Consider the following 22,387-nt stretch of genomic DNA (forward strand, 5'->3'; position numbering starts at 1 on the left):
TAATGCCTGTGCCGCTGTCATAACAGACAAGCCATAAATCACAAACGCAAAAGGCCGATAAAATTCATTGACATGTTTTTTTTCTTCTAATTTGTTTCTGACAGATTTTGACACATTGAAGATCTATCATATATACATCCAACCGTTTGAGCGTAACTGACGCAAAACAGGTACAATAAGCGTGCATTGTCCAAGACACAGCACTCAGTTGTTTTCTAATATGAATAGATGTTTTGAAAACAGCAGTGAACATAAAATGCAAGTGATGTGGAGTATGGAAAAGTGTGACAAGCCTAAAACAAGTCGAAACAGGATATGTAAACCAGCAAATGGACCAAAAAAATACTGATGATATCCTGCACAAATTTCCGTCCAATCAAACGCTCTCTAGAATGAGAATGCCCCAGCAATAATATGTTGTACTGACAAATGCTTAGTTAGTATAGTTCACTTACACAAGAGTTCAAGTAACTAAAAAGAACTGCAGAGAGTACTTGATAATTTACTTTTGATGTACTCTTGATTTAGTGTAGACTACACAATGAAGCAATTGCTTTGTTTAACTTTTTGGGGGCTTTTTGTGCCATTGTTTTGTAATGGTCAGTCTTAACAAAATTAATTTAATTGCTACCATTGTTGCGTTTCGAATGCTGGATGTTGATGTCTGTGTGTGACTCAAGCAAGGTCAAATGCAAGACATTGTCACAAATACAGGGGGATTACTTTATCCCAATTAAAGTATGATGTTTCACAATAGTAAGGTGTTTATAATATAAGTGTTAACAATGCCATTTTAATGGATCATAATTCTACAAACCCGATTCCAAAAAAGTTGGGACACTGTACAAATTGTGAATAAAAACAGAATGCAATGATGTGAAGTTTCAAATTTCAATATTTTATTCAGAATACAACATAGATGACATATCAAATGTTTAAACTGAGAAAATATATCATTTTAAGGGAAAAATAAGTTGATTTTAAATTTCATGGCATCAACACATCTAAAAAAAAATGGGACAAGGCCATGTTTACCACTGTGTGGCATCCCCTCTTCTTTTTATAATAATCTGCAAACGTCTGGGGACTGAGGAGACAAGTTGCTCAAGTTTAGGAATAGGAATGTTGTCCCATGACATCTGGATGGGAGCATATGTTGTTCTAGAACTTGGGTATACCTTTCAGCATTGATGGTGCCTTTCTAGATGTGTAAGCTGCCCATGCCACACGCACTCATGCAACCCCATACCATCGGAGATGCAGGCTTCTGAACTGAGCGCTGATAACAACTTGGGTTGTCCTTGTCCTCTTTAGTCCGGATGACATGGAACAGTTTTCCACTTTGCCACAGTCCATTTTAAATGAGCCTTGGCCCAGAGAAAACGCCTGTGCTTCTGGATAATGTTTAGATATGGCTTCTTTTTTGACCTATAGAGTTGTAGCCGGCAACGGCGAATGGCACGGTGGATTGTGTTCACCAACAATGTTTTCTGGAAGTATTCCTGAGCCCATGTTGTGATTTCCATTACAGTAGCATTCCTGTATGTGATGCAGTACCGTCTAAGGGCCCGAAGATCACAGACATCCAGTATGGTTTTCCGGCCTTGACCCTTACGCACAGAGATTGTTCCAGATTCTCTGAATCTTTGGATGATATTATGCACTGTAGATGAAGATAACTTCAAACTCTTTGCAATTTTTCTCTCAGAAACTCCTATCTGATATTGCTCCACTATTTTTCGCTGCAGCATTGGGGGAATTGGTGATCCTCTGCACATCTTGACTTCTGAGAGACACTGCCACTCTGAGAGGCTCTTTTTATACCCAATAATGTTGCCAATTGACCTAATAAGTTGGAAATTGGTCCTCCAGCTGTTCCTTATATGTACATTTAACTTTTCTGGCCTCTTATTGCTACCTGTCACAACTTTTTTGGAATGTGTAGCTCTCATGAAATCCACAATGAGACAATATTTGGCATGAAATTTTAAAATGTTTCACTTTCAACATTTGATATGTTATCTATATTTTATTGTGAATAAATAAGTTTATGAGATTTGTAAATTATTGCATTGCTTTTTTATTCACAATTTGTACAGTGTCCCAACTTTTTTGGAATTGGGTTTGTATATAAAATGTAGTTAATTAGTTATAAGTTAGATCACCTTTTAAAAGCAACCTATTTATTAACCTCTTCTTTTGAAACCACAAATAATGAATTTCTTGATGCACAACTGCATCAATAGGAAGTGAATTATAGTAATATAAATGAAGTCCCAAGTGTCCAACCAAAGCGAACACAAAATCACCATAATGGTTCAAACAAAGCCATTTTAGGAAACCATTAAGAATGTATGAACTTTTGTGATGTTCTCTCAAAATTATCAGTTGTATTGACAATTCAACATTCAAGATAACTTTGGAAAATGAGTAAGTAAATGCAACTAAGGAGAAAGATAACTGCAGAAGTGGAGGAAATGAGTGAAAATTCTATTAAGAATTGCCCTGCCTCAAAAACCATTTTTTCCCTTGACAAAGTGGTACTCAACCCAATCAAGTAATCTTATCCTGGGTAAGAAAGGCATACTATGTGAATAGTACAGATTACTAGCTTTTTACAATTAAGTTCAACAAATAGGTGCACATTATGTAAATTTAAATAAAAAATGTTAGCACACACACACACACAGCCCAACCTGGGATATCCAGAACTTGGTAAAGTACAGATTTGTATCTTCACATACATCTGTCAGGTCAACTGACACCAGACACAGTCATCATAAAAACTGCCAACTGTCATGGTTTCTAAATATAGAAAATCAAATCTCTGACCTATTACAAACACAGTCAAAACAGACAACAACATCAAATACCCTTTTAAACATATTACAGCCAGATGCTACATGAACTATTATTATCTTGACTCCAAACTTTACTGATAAAAAGTATAAAACAGTTTGAAATGCATAATGAACAGGTTCAAGAGATATTTAAAGGGCTTACTTCTAGTGTCTATAGGCCTTACCATGGGTCTGATCTATAAGGCTGATCTATCAGGGCTGTCAGGGCTAATATTAGGGCTATCAATCAATCTCAACAGAATTAATTACAAAATATTTGAATTGAATAGATTTTTAATAATTAAATATTAAAGTCCCCCTGTGGTGAAAATCAAGTTTTTAGTGTTGTTTATATGTAGTGTTTTTAATATGTTTTAAGACAAACCATGTGTAAATTCAGTCAACACCATTGCTGAGTATTTTCTCTGTAGTGATCTAAAGACGCGGTTTTAAATCGCTGGTGTTTCTTACATCACAATCTACCTTGTAACCAATCACATCAGCGTGCTGGTGGGCTTTAGCATATCATTAATTATGACCGATCTGAAGCAGGGGAGTCTCAAGAGAGAAGTCAGGTTATCCCGGTATATTTTTCTGTTGATATGAGAAATCAGGTAGATTATTGAGGGTGTAAAAAACATTGTATATTACAATGTTATGATGAACTATATGCTGATATACACTATATTGCCAAAAGTATTGGGACACCGCTTCAAATCATTGAATTTAGGTGTTCCAATCACTTCCATGGCCACAAGTGTATAAAATCAAGCACCTAGGCATGCAGAGTGCTTCTACAAACATTTGTGAAAGAATGGGTCGCTCTCAGGAGCTCAGTGAATTCAAGCGTGGTACCGTGATAGGTTGCAACCTGTGCAATAAGTCCATTTGTGAAATTTCCTCACTACTAAATATTCCACGGTCAACTGTTAGTGGTATCATAAAGTGGAAGCAATTGGGAACAACAGCAACTCAGCCACAAAGTGGTAGGCCACATAAAATCACAGAGCGGGGTCAGCGCATACTAAGGTGCACAGTGCACAGAAGAAGTCGCCAACTTTCTGCAGAGTCATTAGCTACAGACCTCCAAACTTTGTGTGGCCTTCAGATTAGCTCAAGAACAGTGCATAGAGAGCTTCATGGAATGGGTTTCCATTGCCAAGCAGCTGCATCCAAGCCTTACATCACCAAGTGCAATGCAAAGTGTCGGATGCAGTGGTGTAAAGCACTTTACACCACTGCATAACTGTAAAGAACAGTTTGGGGATGGCCCCTTCCTGTTCCAACATGACTGTGCACCAGTGCACAAAGCAAGGTCCATGAAGACATGGATAAGCGAGTTTGGTGTGAAGGAACTTGACTGGCCTGCACAGAGTCCTGACCTCAACCCGATAGAACACCTTTGGGATGAATTAGAGTGGAGACTGCGAGCCAGGCATTCTTGCCAACATCACTGCCTGACCTCACAAATGCGCTTTAGAAGAATGGTCAAAAATTCCCATAAACACTCTCCTAAACCTTGTGGAAAGCCTTCCCACAAGAGTTGAAGCTGTAATAGCTGTAAGGGTGAAGCTGTAATAGCTGTAAGGGTGGGCCAACTCCATATTAAACCCTACGGATTAAGAATGGGATGTCATTAAAGTTCATGTGCACGTAAAGGCAGGCATCCCAAAACTTTTGGCAATATAGTGTAGTAAGCATGCTGAGTTTTAGAAGGGAGCTGTCTGACTCTGACATGGCGAACGGGAACATGGTTTATGTAACATTAGCAAAACATTATTAGCTGTTTGATAATGTAGTCAACCAAAAAAAAAAAAAAAAAGTAGTCTAATCATATTAATTACCGTTATGTGTCTGACATTGTAAAAAGCAATACTATTGTGCAGCATTTAACTCAGTAGGTTGAACAAATGGATCTCTGAGCTTGTGCGAGTGAGAGGAGGCGGGGCTAATTAGTATATTCATAGATCCGTGCATACTAAATGAGGCAAATGTGAAAAGTTAAATTCAAGCAACTTTAAGGCATGAAGAAATTTTTCGAACATGAAAAAAAAAAAAATGTTTAAATTTAATTTTGGTGATCAAAGATGACTTTTAAGGGATAAAATGATTGATTACAGGGGGACTATAACTAAATTATAGTGTTAAATTAACAGCCCTAATAAATACCTATATTTGAGATGCTCAGAGGTGCCCAAACATGTAACTACAATGGGCCAAAAATCAAACTTGACTGGGGCCATGGAACAAAAGTAAATGTTGCATTATATCCAACTATATTACATTACATTTTTTTTTTTTTTCTACCAAATTATTAGAAAATGAAAATATGCTTCACTGGCATGACTTTCCCCTCCCTCCTGTTGTGATATGGCATAGCAGGCAAATCAAAGGTCATCACGGGGCACTTTGGTCCACAGACCCTAGTTTGGGCATCTCCGATATAAACCAGAAAAATATGCCATTAATTCCTTAAGGACCAAAATACACAATTTCTAACTCAATAAAACCAGTAAAGGTGTCTATGCTAATATTAGTTGCTCTATGTTTATCACTAGGTTTACCGTAGTATGCCAGATCCAGGCTGTATCCAGATGAGATAAAAGGACCTGAAGTGTCAACTAAACTATCCCCTGCGAAGGCCTCCTTCCCTTTCCTTTCCCCTTATATAGATAAAACATTATCAAAATGATTCCAGTTCGTATGGATCCACGGAAACAACTAATAATTCTGCATTATGCCGACAAGTAATTTCTATTTATTTTTTTGCGTAATTAACTTTGTAAAGAAAGCCTAAGTGTCTGTGCACATACACATTCAAATGCACATATCTATAGACTAAACATGTAAACGAATGGCAAGAACTCATTAAAAGTCTTCTGTTTTCAGTTAAAAAGGTGTAATTTAAGCGGTCCCTAAGTTAATAATGATTTTTACAACGGAAGTGATTCAATCAAAACCTTTAGCTCAATAATAACTTTTTCCTAGAGCCAAAACAATCTCTGTCCATTAATTTTCCTATTATCACTGTGAAGCTGATGTGAAACAATCTGTATTGTAAAAAGCGCTATATAAATGAAGATGACTTGACTTGACTAATGTGTCTGAACAGGTGCACCCTGCAGCAGTTACATTGTGTGTTGTGAAATAGAGATGCTCAGATCAGGATTTTTGCAGCTGATACGGACTATCAATTTTCTGTCATCAAGATCAGCTGATACTGATCCTGATCATTCAAGCTTTATATAAGGGATATATGTAAGCTCTCTGTCGATGGTCACTGTCAACCCCTTATACCCTAAAGGCATTTGTAATGATTTCACATGATTTCAAGAGCCAAAGAAAACTAAAAACTAATGGCTTATTATTCAAAACAAGCTATCATCACGTACATTGCCTTATTTGATAGAAAACCTTTTTAATAGACTTTGATAATGTTTGGAGGTTCTTGGTTGGGGGGGGGGGTGGGGTGGTCCCCCTTGGGGCATCACGTGGGGGTATGTGATATGGGCAATCAGAGTACCAGCAACATGTGAGATGTGCTGGTACGCAAGACAATATGAGGGTACGCTACAGATTAAAATACAGAAGTGCGCACTGGCCCACTTCAAGCACTGGTAATATTATCCGTGTGTTTACAGACACCAGAGAATGCTGTGAGTGTAGATACAGTAACATGACATTCAGAAGGAATGCAAGGGTTGATGGTCCTGGGTGATTACTTCTCAAGCTGTGTTTATGTTTCAAAACATAATGAATACATTATTTAATAATTTGTGAGGAAACATTTTAACCAATGGCATGTTAAAAATATATAATAAAACACCAGTAAGATACCTTAAATATGTTAACTGTTTCTCCTGGACATTAATGAGATTAAATGAAGATCAAATGGAGATTTTTGGCACACTCTTCTGTTTCTCATATTTTCGCAAAGATCCCAGTTCTCTCACATGTACCACCTATAAAGTTTCAAAGAAAGGTCAACAATTTCACAAGCTATGCTCAAATACCAAAGCCTGCAATCAAAATATCAGATTTCAATATAAGCATCACATCTGTCCCAAATCTGAGCTATACTACCCACATTCAATTTATAGCTCTATACACTTACATTCTGCCAGTCAACAGTAGTCTCTATAGTTTCTCTGTTTTATGTTTGTATATTTATTATGTTTCTCCAAAAAGTTCTAATAAAGCTTAGGAGAAACATCACAGACAAATCTGATTCTATAGGAAATGATGACAAATACAGTTAAAAAAAAAAAAAAAAAAAAAAAATGTATTTTGTGTAAGTTTTGTATTAATGTGTAGTGTAGATGACAATTTATTGAGGGCCCAATGCAGATGGCAGTCAAAGATCTAACTTTTCAAATTTCTGACCCTTATTCAAGGGCTGGGGTCATGTGGAGCCCTTTAAAGCTGCCTAAAAATGGATTTTGGACCATGAAAAATGGTCTACAATGGGAAATCCTGGAATGTTTTCCTCTACAACCTTAATTTCTCCTTGGCTGAGGAAAGAAAGTTATATACATCCTGTATTACTTTGGGGTGAGTGACAATCAAGAAATTTTCATTTTTAGGTGAACTATTCCTTTCATGAAAAGACAGTAGAGAAGTAACAGAAAACAAAGGAGGAGGATTCAAACCTGGGTATTATTGTGTGCATAACATATTAAAGCACTACCTGTCAGATAACACCTGCATGATTTCTAAACAAGGTTTTTTTTTTGTTGTTTTTTTTTACATAATATTTTTTGGAAGCAAATGGGCAAGTCCAAAAATAAACAAATACATACATATGAAGAATGCAAGCCATATTTTAAAAAAAGCTAAACTTTTATGTGGATGAGGACAACAGAAGAATTGTTTACTCATCAACTTGCATATAAAACCTCGACATGGGAAGTAATTGGGACAGTCATTTACATAAAACTGAAATTTAGCTAACTAGGCAAATTTTGGCTCTCAAAATCTTCAAAGCAAGACAATAAACAGCAAAAACACTCAAAAAGAATAATAAAAACTAAAATGACCAAAAGAATGAGATGCTTTTATTCTTTTAATAATAACATCCAGTAATTCCCTGTTTTAAATTGTGCCTACCCTGACTACGGTCTGAAGATGATGAAAATCTAGAAATGTTTTGCTGTTGATATAGGTTTATATCTAGGCTCTCTTGTGTGACTATTAAATTAAAGACAATCAAAGTAGGTTTACTCACAAGCTTCCTCGTCTGGGAAGGCTGAGCTCTTTCTGTAAAAAAGCACAAAAAAGAACAGTTATGACAGAATAGATTTTTTAAAAATCATGTAAAGAAACATTTCACTCTTAATGGTGATGTGTTTTAATGTTAAAATCATTTATCCTGTCCCTGTTGGATGTGCAGCTTGGGTACCATGACAGCCAATTATGAGCAGTCTTTGCTTAGTCATTCATCGTCAGTGGATGCTATCAAGTGTCCCAGATTTCAACAGTAACCCCAGTGGTGCCAGTGGTGCCCCAGTTTTCCATCTCTCCAGATCAATTCAGTCCCAAAGAAAGCATAAATATTTAACCTCTACCATTCACACAGCCCTCATCTCTGACTCTATGTGACAACACAAACATTTGGAGGAGTAATTCTGAATTCAATACCATTCAATGGTTTTGTGTCAGTGGTAGAGTTAGGGTCCTCGAAAGACCTCTGTTATGTTCAACAAGGCTACATTTGTCTGATCAAAAATAGAGTTAAAAATAGTAATATTGTGAGACATATTTGGTGCTCAAGAAATTGTTATTATCAATGTTAAAAACAGTTGTGCTGCTTCACATTATTGTAGAAACAGTAAACAATATTTTACAGCATATTTTGATAAAGAGAAAGTTCAAAAGAACAGTATTTAGTTGAAATAGTAATCTTTTGAATCATTTATCAAAAGTGACAGTAAAGCATCCTTGTTGAATAAAAGTATTAATTTTCTTTCTTTCTTTCTAAAAATACTACTACTACTACTACTACTACTACTACTACTACTACATACAAATAAAAATCTGACCCCAAACTTTTTGAGCGGTTGTGGATATCTTATCTTAAACAGGAATGAGGAATGAGAATTTTACTGTAGAACCATAAACTTGCAGGAGATACATTAAAATAAATAATCCATTTTAGATTACTTAAGTGAAGTTATACATATACTATATATACACTCAGACTTTTTTTTTTTTTTTTTTTTTTTTGCCCAAAAATATATTCCTAACCTAATTTGGATTGTCAGTAAATCTGTAATGATGCATTTGAGCATCTGTAGATGCAGCAGTTATCACTATTCAATAAGCACATGCAATAGTCACATGAGGCCACAAGAGGGCATTTGAGCTGATACATTAAGAGATCCAATTTGAGACCTTTGACTTTTATTGAGGGATGAAGTGCTAAAGTATTATTGTAGTCTGGGCTCTAATATATGTCAAATTACATAAATATTCCCTGTAATATTACCATTACAGGGTAATGAATTCAGTAAAACAAAGCTCTGCATGTTTGTATATGAAAATAAAAGAGAAAACAAAAAGGAAGACAGTAGTTAGTCACAGCATTAACACAAGAGTGTCTTGTGAGTAAATCCAGTAACTTTCATACAGTGATTATGATTATATTTTCAATCATTAATTTGTAATTTATACTGAAATTTATTTTTAATTTAACCTTCTCATCTCTGCTCCTGCATCACTCATTAACAGAAAATGATTAAAGGTGCCCTAGAACGTTCTTTCATAAGATGTAATATAAGTCTAAGGTGTCCCCTGAATGTGTCTATGAAGTTTCAGCTCAAATACCCCATATATTTTTTTTTATTAATTTTTTTAACTGCCTGTTTTGGGGAATCATTAACTATGCACCGATTCAGGCTGCGGCCCCTTTAAATCTCGCACTTGTGTTTATGAATTATACAGACTGCAAGTGTTTAAAAATGAAAATAGCGACGGCTCTCTTGTCTCTGTGAATACAGTAATAACCGATGGTATCTTTAACCACATTTAACAGTACATTAGCAACATGCTAACGAAACATTTAGAAAGACAATTTACAAATATCACTAAAAATATCATGTTATCATGGATCATGTCAGTTATTATTGCTCCATCTGCCATTTTTCGCTATTGTTCTTGCTTGCTTTCCTAGTCTGATGATTCAGTTGTGCTGCTCCAGACGTTAATACTGGCTTGTGTAATGCCTTGAACATGAGCTGGCATATGCAAACATTGGGGGCGTACATATTAATGATCCCGACTGTTATGTAACAGTCGGTGTTATGTTGAGATTCGCCTGTTTTTCAGAGGTCTTTTAAACAAATGAGGTTTACATTAGGAGGAAGCAATGGAGTTTGAAACTCAATGTATGTCTTTTCCATGTACTGAACTCTTGTTATTCAACTATGCCAAGGTAAATTCAATTTTTGATTCTAGGGCACCTTTAAGCTTCAAATGCATATAATAGAGCTGCACCAACTGTTTCCAAAAATGGGATGTCACATTTCCAGCTGCAGCTAGTTCTGAACTTCAGATGTGCGACTGTGACTTCAAGCTCTGTCGTATGGTTCTGTGGCACCCTGAGATACCGTAGTCTCACGCTACTCAAAAATAATGAATGAAAAGCGGCACTGGAGCTGCTGCAGAGCACAGCAGGGAACAGCAGTGAAATGGTGTGACTCTAGCAGGGTTTAACCATGAATTCAACGCTGGGCAGGCTCACCCACGGCTGAACATGAATATATGCATTACTATTCACTCTCAAAGCTGCTAGCAGAGATGTGCCTGTGGAAAGTTGAGAATGATTGAATTATATTTCCATCATTTTGTTTCAATGGAATGCTAAAAAAAAAAAAAAAAAAAAAAAAAAAAAGTCATGGGGGAAAGTTAAAGAGGATCGAACTATGAGCATTGTGGAAGAGATCCATACTGCATAAGATGCATACAGATTTTATGGAAAAACAGTAATACAGTTCAAACAGCAAATATTTAAATGCTAAAAGCCAACTTGAAAAATCAGTACAATAAAATAATCCTAATTTACTGAATTAATTCGCTGAATTCAGGAGAACGCTATTTTGGGAACACCTTAATAGGACGAAACACACCAATTGCCCCATGTATGTGCTACAAGAACGCATGTGCAAGTTTTTGCAAGAAAAGCAGGTTCAATTTTGTATAGGTAAGCATTAGTGCTGGGGTATGTATGTAAAATATTTACATTATACTTGAGAATTAAGATTTTTTGACGAAGTTCAAAAGAACAGCATATATCTTTATCTAGTTCTGTGACCGCTTCTTATGTCAAGTCTACCAAGATTGGAAAGACTTAGGAAAAAAAAAAAAAAAAAAAAAAAAAAAAAAATCAATCTTTATCGGGTCTTTATCATTGCCCCCCTTTCAATTGATTCAACTATTTGTTTGAGTCATTGCTCAAAAATGTGTATAGAAACTCCCTGCATAGCATTGTTTGATTTGCTTTTTTAATTCAAAATGGCAAAAATTGTTTTAGTATTTACATTTTGTTTAGTAAAAAGTAGTGTGAAGAAGTGTAGATTATTTTTATCAGTTTTAAAGTATATTTTATTTCTTGCTTCCAACATTTTTAACCTACTTGGTAACAATGGCTGACTTTTTTTGTTGTTGTTGTTTTTTAATAACCATGACCAAATTTCACTTTCCAAATTTCACTCTGCAGCTTTTGGATCCTCTGTCTTTTAACTATGAATAAATTAAATTTGACATCAGCACAAGGTTGTGGTGCCTTCAAACATAATGTTTCAGGTATTGACAGACAGTCAACTTCAAACCATCCATGTGCTTTTTTTTTGCCTTCAGTAAATTCATTGACAGCATGTAACTGCAATGTACAATTCCAAAGCAAAGCAAAGCAGCCCAGTAACTCAACTCCTCCTATCTGACATGACAGAAAAATACCTGTCTGCTATCTTAAACATCTCAGCATTTTTGTATGTCCTGACCATGACATGAAACTTACTAACATCCCAGCTACATCAAAGCTTTTGTGATACTGTTTTAAAGACCTTGCCATAGTAGCATATTAATAATTCCCTTTGAATTTGCTGCATTTCTGCACCATCTCAAGATCAAAAGTGTGGCAGAGTGAAATGCTGACTTGTATCTGTAAGAGCTTCCCCACTCATTCAGCGTGTGTGTTTTTTCTCCTCTCTTTTTTTCAACATGAGTTCATGATGAAAAAGTTTGACCAGATCTGCCATCTGCTATTCACCCCAAGGACAGTGGTGCTGAGACCCCTGGTCAAGAGGAGCAATGTTTACATTAAGATTTATGATAAGATGAATGCTTTAACTTCAGAGACAAAGCAAGCAGAGTGACTCACTCTTTACAATGGCAAGGGAAATCTGCACCATTTCCTGCTTTAGACTCTGCAGTGTTTACAAAATGAATAATAAGCAACTATAATCTACAAGCATTAAAGGGATAGTTCAGCGAAAAAGAAATTTACTCTCCCTTGTTGATACAAATGACCAAATAGAACAGAAAATGTAGTGAAATTTAGCAAAATGCTTAACCAGCTCTTTTCCATACAATGAAAATGGATGATAATTTCCACTAATAAACTTCAAAAATACTCCAAAATCAGTACAAACGAGGGGGGGTGGGGGGGTTAGATTACAAATTTCATTGTGCTGGTGCATTTCCGAACACGTCATCAGGGCACATTGTGCCAGGTTTGGAGACAAACAGTTTGTTCTTCAAATGGAGCAAGCACAAATGAGATTTGAGATTTGAGAGCTACAGTACAGGAAGATGGGATGATTTTCACTGAACAAGAATGATTTTGTTTCTCAAAAAGTTTCCAATGCAGGAGTCGTATGAACCGTTGTAATGTTTTTTTGAGCTTGATGGTATAAATCAGAGGCAGGTTATTTATGGTGTAAATAATAAGCTGCAAAACTAAATCGGTTATTTACCTTATAACATGCCCATGCGGGAAATCTTATGTGGGTAAAACAATTCGCGAGTTGAAAACGCGCATTGCTGAACATCGTAGCACAATTCGCTGTAGAAACATATGAATTATCCATTGGCTGCACATTTTGTCGAATTTAATCATCCCGTTTCTTCTTTACGTTACATGGGTATTGAACGAGTGTCTCCACCGACGAGAGGAGGTGACCTTGATTGTATCTTACTCAAACGTGAAGCCTATTGGATATATAAATTAAGGACTCTTATTCAATACGGTCTGAATGTTGAATTCGATCTAAGCTGTTTTCTATAAGTGTTTCTTCTGCTTTTTATTGTTGGTGATGTTTTCTGTTGTTGACGTGTATTTATTCTTGTCATGTATGTTGGACAGTTTCTTAGAATACTTAATTAATTGATTGTATATTTGATTGGGATTAATTGTATGCACCTGTTGATTGTCTATTTATGCTCTTTCCACTTGGAGTGAAAGTATACCTTGACAAAGGCTTTTGCCGAAACGTTGGTTAATTAACTATTCGCAAGTTGAGTGTGCGGTCATATATTTTTTATACACATTTGAATTCATCTCTCCTGACTGGCACCTCAGACGGTAGTGCGTTTGTTTTCCTTTTTATAAATCAGAGGCAGTGACAGATTTTTTTTTTTTTTTTTTTTTTTTGGACCTATTTAATTAAGGTTACTATAGTTAAAAAAAAAAAAAAAAAAAAAAAAAAAAACTCTGCAGTCTAAACTCTCTGCCTGGTCCCATTGTTAATATATAGGTATTAATATTTTTTTGTACTTTGGATAGATGCTGAAACGTACCATTTGGACATATTGACAACATATAAATGTACACTGTAAAAAACTATGATTTAACAGTAAATAATTGTAAAATTGCTATGGTGAAAAACAGATAATTGGTTTAGAGAAAGTTTCCGTACTGCATATGATGAATAACTAATAGATCTAACGGTACATTTAGGCTAATGTAATTTTACGGTAAAATACCATTAAATTTACAATTTTTGGAAGTAAAATATATCAAGTCATTGTATAATTTACAGTGAAAAAACGTAAATTGACATTCCCACAATTCCATGCGTGACACTTCACATTTGATATATTTTCGTTGAAATAACTATTTCATCTTAGTTTTTTCTAATTAGTTATGTACATTTTATGTTCCATCTAATGTTATTAAATTAATGTGTGTTACCATGATGGTGTTTAGTGTGTGTAAATGACACTGTGTGCACCTTCTATATATTAGTATTGTCCTTCTCAGCTTTTGGAAAAGCTGTTTCTGATGAACTTTGATTCATCATGTGATTCTCGTCACCACTGTGTTTGGTTGTTGTCAGTGTATTACAAAGGTACAAAACAGATATTAGTAGGCTACTTCATAGGTTGGTAAATTATAACATTATCAGTTAGAGAAATACATGTTTTTACTGTATATGTAACAGAACTTTTGCTAACACTTTACAATAAGGTTCATTAGTTAAACATTGGTTAATGTATTAACTAACATGAACTAACCACGAGCAATACATTTGTTACTCTATTTACTAATCTTCATTAACGTTAGTTAATGAAAATACAGTTATTCGTTGTTTGTTCATGTTAGTTTACAGTGCATTAACTAATGGTAACAAGATTTTAATAATGTATTAGTAAATGTTGAAATTAACATTAACAAAGATTAATAAATGCTGTATAAGTGCAGTTCATTATTAGTTCATGTTAACTAATGTAGTTATCTAATGTTAACTAATGAACCTTATTGTAAAGTGTTACCGAAATTTTTTATTGTATAAAATTTACAGTTATGAACCATAATTATTACAATATAAACCTTTAAATTATACGGTTTTGAACTGTAAAATAGATAGTAAACCAAGTGTTGTCCTGTAAAACCTAAAACGGTGCTATCATATTTTTTACTGTAAAGTTCTGGCAACCAGTTTACCGTAAATTTTACAGGGATTTTTTTTTTTTTTTACAGTGTAAACATTATTAAATATTTACAGCTAAAAAAAAAAATTAATATTTAATCAAAATAATATTTTGCCCTTTTACCATTTTATAGATAAATTTATATCCCTTAACCCTACCCCCAAACACAAACCAAACCGTTTTATAGAGAATACATAAAATGTAATAGACAGAAATGTGTATGAAAATTATGAAAATTTAAGCCACTAATCCCACTCTTACCTCTAAACTCTTACTACTCATAACCATTTCCTAAAAATATGTACAGTTATAAAGAAAAACATGACAGACAAGTGGAATCACCAAAAAAAAAAAAAAGAAAAAAAAAAAAGTCAAAATCTGTACCAAAAGTCGTCCAAATGTGTTGCAGTCCTCTCTGACGGTATATAATAGTTTTGCGCGCACTTTTAATACAAATCCATATCAACTGAAACATAGTATTTTTGTCAGTTACAGTATAGAACTGTATACTGAGAAAACACCTTCTGTGTTCCATGGCAAACAAAAATATTACATGATAAATAATGGTTAAACGATTACAGAAATGCTGTTCATTTTAAGGTTTTAAAGTGCAGTGTTATTTAACACTATGTAATCCTTCAAAACAAATGTTATCATATCAGGTAGATGTTATATCACAAAATGTTATATCAAGTATAAACTTTAATATTTGTTAATAAGGATTTGTACACCTTTGTAAGTCTGTAAAGTTTCTCATGTGTAAACAATTTATGTTTTAGTGCTGTCAATCCATCAGTTTCGTACATTTCAGTGTCTATGGAAACGCAAGTGAATGTACGTGTGGTAGGACCACAATTTACGTAAAATACATACGAATACTCATGAGATCACATTAAAACCCTAGTGTACGGCTGTTATTCAAAAACGCTGCAGCACATACATGGCCTAAGAGTGTAACATGATGCAATTGGACCAAATTTTATACTAACCATTTACTAAACATAACACGTATGGAAGACGCATTTGTTAAGAGCATCTGTTCATCTGCGATACATCTCTAAGATGTTCAGTATCAACTGATAGTTGAGGGGTTTACAATTAAGATACAAATATGACAATAAAAATGGAAGCGCATGCATTCCAAATGAATGTACCTGTGTTTATTGGAACAGTTTGAGCCTTATAGACTTACATTGTAAGTGCTGTTCAAAATCGAACCAATATCAGTGACATTAATGAAAATATCTTTATAAAACAGACAGATCCGATCCTTGAGTATGGTTGGCTGAGCTGCGTTCAAAGCCATTTTAAAATACTCTATAAACTAGGGATGTCCAGATCCGATCACGTGATCGGAAATCGGGCCCGATCACGTGGTTTTAGACTCGATCGGAATCGGACGTTACCTCCCGATCAGGACTCGGATATATATGTATTGGGGTGCAACGGTTCTCGGTAAAAAATCTAACCGTATGGTTCTCCACTTAAGGTTCGGTACGCACTTGCACCGCGGTCCATCTCGAATGACGACGCATCTATTGGTTAATATGGTTTGTTTAAAATAGCAATGTGGAAAACAGACAGACAGAGTTCAGATAATGTATGTTTCAGTCGATGGATGCGCAAAACGTTACAACAACGATAATCAGAAATCGTGGATAAAACACTCTTTGTAAACTGTTAACTGCGAGTGCCGTATGCTCTAATGTCCAGTCATGTACGCCGTCATCACCCGGGCGTTGATAGTGCACGAGCGCAGGTGAGACCTGAACAGCACACGTTGCTGTGTGTTTAAACTAACTCATTTAAGCCTTGCTGATTTAAACCTTCAAGAACAAGTCGCGAAAGAGAACTCGCACGCGCTGTGAGAAGATTTGTGTGTGCTCATCCGAAGCGCGCACACGCTTATTTCAGTCAGCTGACAAATTCATACAAAAATTATGTCAACATGCCCGTCTTAGCGAGTATCCTATAGCAAACATAGTCGGATATGTCTTAAGTGAACGTATATTAGTCGAGAAAGACAGCGCATGTGTAATAGTATATGCACTGGATCGTGCATGTCTTATAGGGAAAAAAACTATTCCTGCTGCCTGTTTTTAATGTTAAATCAAACAACAAATAACAAAGAAATCACTCACTGCTCTTGACTGAATAGTTTTTGTAACTTCAATAATGATTAATCTTTATTTATTTTATACAGTAAAGATAATATACAGTGATATTTTATATTTGATTACTTTACTATTTTCTGTACGTGAAAACTACTGTTAGATACCTGAAAAACCTGAAAAGCACTGTTCCTGGATCTGTTTTTTCACTCTTCTTTATTGTTTTTTTATGTATTATAGAAGTATCGGATCGGGACTCGGTATCGGTAGATACTCAAAATCAAATGACTCGGACTCGAGGGCAAAAAAACGTGATCGGGACATCCCTACTATAAACCCAAACCCCGTTACCTTATTAGATCTTGTTACTGCACCAACTCTGTTCTGCTGGTCAACCATTCAGCTAAATGTTGCTTAAGAACTACTTTGCTTGGCAGAAGAATTATTACTTGTTATCAATAAAATATGAAATATTTATTGCTCGGTCTCCCTACCATATTGTGCCCAGCAACACCTCTTAGCAGCTCCAAAATCACTGTAAACCACGGCTTCTTGGAGATGTGATGGAATTTTTGAACTAATTAATAATGAACTAACATTTCTTTTCTTCTACAGGCCTAATAATAACAATAATCTAACTTAGAAATAGAGAAACAGTCATTAGGACTGAGTGTTGTGATTCAGAAACATTCTGCTGTGCTGGCTAGACAGCATCCTTCTGGGGATAAAAAATAGTCTTTGAGAGGTTGTTTTGACCTATTGAGTAATCTGAACTATTAACCCAGTGATATTTTTTGATGATCCTGTGATTCAGTTGTTCTAATCTAAATTTACTCCGGCAGTAAGCGGGACAGAGGAACTGAGATGTTTTTCTTAAATCTAAACTAATCATATTGAGACTGATGATAATGAGTAATAGATCATGCCATGCTGACTATGAAGTGTACCTGAAATCCTATAAAACCTGTTGTATTCCTTTGTTCGGAGAGAGATTCTCTGGAATGATGAGAACTCTCCCGGCCGTGATTAAAGCATATTCTGAGGCATAGACTGGAGTCTGTTTGGTTTTTAGGCTGCAGCAAACCTAAGCACTAGAGATCTTTTTCTATACTATAGTGATAGTGTTTAGTGGTGAGGAGCACTAAAGAGCTTATTATCAGGTGATAGTGCCGGTGGGGAGCACTAAAGAGCTTAGTATCAGGTGATAGGCCCCCAAAACAGGCCGAGACGTCGGCCGACTCGAACAGGTATTAAAAGTACGCTCAGTAGAGTATAAATTTATTGGTTTATGGTGTCAGGGACACCCAGGTTTATTTATGGTGTCAGGGACACCCAGGTTTAACTAAGTCAGGTGCGTAGGGAAAAAATCTACCACAGAGACTATTGCTTATTTTTATTGCCCAGAATGCATTGTTTTCTAAAGTACATTAATGATTTAATGGAAAACAGTATGTTACTGTCAGAATTTGGCAATTTTTACAGCAATTTTTACATTGTACACATAATTTATTGATCAATAAACAGCATTTCTATGGCTTAGAAAATTTTCAAAATGACCAAGCTTAAGAAAACCATGGAGGTTAGGGGACTGCTTAAATTGTTCCTCCAGGAAAAAGGAAGAACTCAGCATTCAGCTGGAGTTTGTATCGGTCAGATAGCAGGTCTGGGGTCAGTGGTCAGGTTACAAGGGTTGGGAAGTGCTATGGAGGTCAATTCAGCTAATAATGTGGTCATGGCACTCAGAGATCCCTGAGGGCCACAGACCAGTGTTTTCATCATCTGTAAAGGTCAGGTGATATGACAGGCTGAAGGAACATGCCTAGCTTCCCTTCATACCATCATATCTGTTGGCCTGCAGTATTTTGTCCTTTTGTCTAAGCATTTTGATTTCTATTATTACTCCACTCTGTGAAAGTCTGTAATTATATGGCATATCTAAAAGACCATAGATAATGCTGTAAAACAAAGGGTGAAAGTGACAACTACACCGAAAGCTGGTTTCTTTTCATTAATGTTTTAGTGACTTGTGTTTAGAGAGACTATCATCTCGGCACAGTCACAAACACACAACACCCTGCCTTCTACTTCAAATATGATCATTTAACACACTGTAACAGTTAAGGTTTTTCTGTTCAGTGATTCATACTGTATAAATGATACAGGAGGCGCTGTTATACTGCATCTGCTCAACCTAAATCTGCACTTCAAAATGAACAACATTCAAAGTTTGTGTTTCTTTAAATTCAAATTACCTTCCTGTTTGCTACCTCAAGTCAAATTAAATTCATATTATTAGGTACATATGCACTAATTAGATGCTGAAAAGACTGGTTTAACTGGTTTGAAAACATTCGTCAAAAAATGTGTGAAAGCAGAAATAACCAACAGCAAAATGACATGGTTGTAAGAGAGAGAAAGTACATTGACCGGGAAGGGACATTTTCGGGTTCACTTAGTTTTGTCGTGGCCACGACAAATAAACTCGTGGGAACATTATAATATGTCGTGATAAGTTGTCATCCTTATGTCGTGGCCATGCAATGTAAAGTCGTGGCCTCGAGATCATATGGTGAGGGAATGATATATTTTTTACATTAAATGTGTAAACAACCTGCGCAACCATAGCAACCTGGAATAATCAGAAATGGATAAGATTATAATAATATTTATTTTTAATTAAGAAAAAGTGCGGAATTAAGAAATGATTATATTAACATATTGCGGCCTATTTTATGCGCGCAATGTTGCCTAGACAGCATTCGAAGTTTATCAATAAATGTTAAAAGAAAAGGCCTATGCATATACATTTTTTCATCCAACGGCCTTTTTTTAAAAAATATTTTTATATTATTATTAGTTACATTTAGCTATTCATTGTAAACATATTTGCTGTATTTTCCCCTTCATTTCCCATAGCCTTGCTTTTTTTCTAATTAACATTCTGTAGGCTACCTTATGTTACTTAAAGTCTGTATTTTGTAAATACTGTAAATGCCCGATCATACCAATAAAGTTTTGACTTTGACTGTATTTCTGTATACTACAGCAGCTTAAATGAGCATCTGTTTTCACTTGTAGCCCATTGTGCCACTGACAGCATTCGAATGAAGTCCAAAAAAATATGTTCGTATTAATAGGCTATAGCCTATGTTAAAAGAACATTTTGTTTATCATTTGCATATAGCCTATATAAAAGCTTTGATTTTATTTTATTTCTGTAGGCGCACAGGAATTTTACAGGAAGCTTATTTACGGGAATTTAACATAAGGATATATATTTCATTTTATTTAGGTTTAATAGGAGAAAGAAAGAAAGAAAGAAAGAAAGAAAGAAAGAAAGAAAGAAAGAAAGAAAGAAAGAAAGAAAGAAAGAAAGAAAGAAAGAAAGAAAGAAAGAAAGAAAGAAAGAAAGAAAGAAAGAAAGAAAGAAAGAAAGAAAGAAAGAAAGAAAGAAAGAAAGAAAGAAAGAAAGAAAGAAAGAAAGAAAGAAAGAAAGAAAGAAAGAAAGAAAGAAAGAACACAATCAGTAAATGAATTAAAAAGGCTGTGAGATGGAATGGATAAAATTTTTATCTTGTAGGCCTAGACTATATTATTTTGTGTTCTTACATAGGCTATCCTTTTATCATTATTATTATTACTGATAATAACAAACTTACATTTGAATGCTGTTTCGGCAACAACACGCACAATATAATATAATATGCAATAGGCTATGTTAATATAATCATTTTTTTTAATTCCGTGCTTTTTAAAAAAAAATAAATATTATAATCTTATCCATTTCTGATTATTCCCGGTTGCTATGGTTGCGCAGACTGTTTGCACATTTAACTTGTGGCCATGAGAAATAGATGTCTTTCCCTCAACATAATGAAGTCGTGGCCACGAGAAAAATATATTGTTCCCTCACCATATGATCTCGAGGCCACGACATGATGTCGTTACAGACAAAATTATCTCCTGGCCACGACATATCACGTTCCCACAAATTAATATCTTGTGGCCACAACATATTATCATGTTCCCACGAGTTTATATGTCGTGGCCACGACAAAACAAAGTGAACTGAATATGTCCCCTCCCGGTCATCGCACGAAAAAGCTCATATAATCTTACCAGAATTAGGAAAAAAAAAAAAAATGACAAAGATAACACTGTCACCTTGCAGGACACTGCTGTTACTGCTTGATATATCATGTCAAAAACCCAAATATTTTACCAAGATAAAACAATAAAAGGATATTGTAAATATCAAATATATGTAAATATAAGTCATAGGATGTTCATTTAAAATTTTAAATGACAATGTAAATAAGATTTTGCATTTTAAAATATCTAATTCTTTGCAGGAAAACAAAACAATGGATGATTTCCAAGGAAATTTAAGTTAATCTTTATCAAGCACCAATGTGAGAAATTGTAAATTTGTTGTACATTTAACCTTGGCAAACTTTTTCCACTCTGAGCACATTTGAAGTTTCCTGTACTTGTTTCTTTTCATTAGCACCTCTGAAGTTGAAAAGCATCTCAGTGTCACAGTCTAATTTCAACATGTCTGAAGTCCGGCTCTATTTATGTCAGTCAGTCAGACCCACTTTTGCGATTTCTCTTCTTATTTTTTTCTTTTTTTTTTTTTTTTTTTTTCAATCTCTCCATAAAGTCTAACTTAACTTACCTTCTGCACTCCATGCAAGGCTAGATCTTCATTTTTTCCCTCCCAATTTATGATTTGCCTGCAGTCTAAGAAGCGTATGTGAAGAAGTGTGTATTTACTGGCCAAGAGTCAGGCTCCCACTGCTAGATTAACACTGTGTCAACCGAGCAGATAGGCAGCATATGGCACGCAGTGCATACAAATTTAACTTAGATGTGCTGATAACTTCCAAAAGAGCTGAACACACACTGAGCTGGACTGGTGGGCTTTTGATGTTGCCATGAATATAGAAAGAACTCAAAACTACACCACATATCAAAACAAACAAGCTGTTGTTGCAGTATTAGTATTTTAGTTGAATCCAGCATCAGGATAGGGTTTCAATTTACTAACAAAAAATATTATATTTAATTGACCCACTTGCAAAAATAATTCATTTCCCCAAACACTCCCCTTGTCTTTTATTGGTCATTTAATAAGATAGCCATGCCCAAAACTCATGCATTTGGTTGACATTATGTTGCTGTGTCAGTCTGGATAGGAATGCTCAGACAACGTCTACGTTCATGCTGTCAACCAAATCTGAATATGTGTCCAACTGGAATCTGATCTAAAATTATTGACTGTCCCCACTGTGTATCGCAACTGTTTAGATCCGATTTGTGTGTCCCATGCCACTCTTTCGTTTTCTAGAATATCTGCAATGGTTTCTATGGCAATGACAGGCATACTCCAAAAACAACAGCAACAACCACAACATGGAGGGGTTTGCAATACAGATTTTGTCTTATTTACAACATGACAATGTGTAGCCACTGCGAGCTGAACTACTAAGGCAGCGGCAGAAATGT

General features: G+C 35.2%; 1 protein-coding gene across 6 annotated transcripts in view; it reads right to left on the bottom strand.

The window, feature by feature from the left end:
• The window catches only part of mast4 (microtubule associated serine/threonine kinase family member 4), a 146,658-nt gene that overhangs the window by 59,207 nt on the left and 65,064 nt on the right, over positions 1 to 22,387 (bottom strand). For all 6 annotated transcript variants that reach the window (XM_048189916.1, XM_048189918.1, XM_048189915.1 and 3 more), the window contains one exon: positions 8,065 to 8,096. In XM_048189916.1, the coding sequence (XP_048045873.1) occupies positions 8,065 to 8,096 (32 nt within the window). The remainder of the gene's footprint in view (positions 1 to 8,064; positions 8,097 to 22,387) is intronic.

Source organism: Megalobrama amblycephala, linkage group LG4 (genome assembly GCF_018812025.1).
Source record: "Megalobrama amblycephala isolate DHTTF-2021 linkage group LG4, ASM1881202v1, whole genome shotgun sequence".
Taxonomy (NCBI): domain Eukaryota; kingdom Metazoa; phylum Chordata; class Actinopteri; order Cypriniformes; family Xenocyprididae; genus Megalobrama; species Megalobrama amblycephala.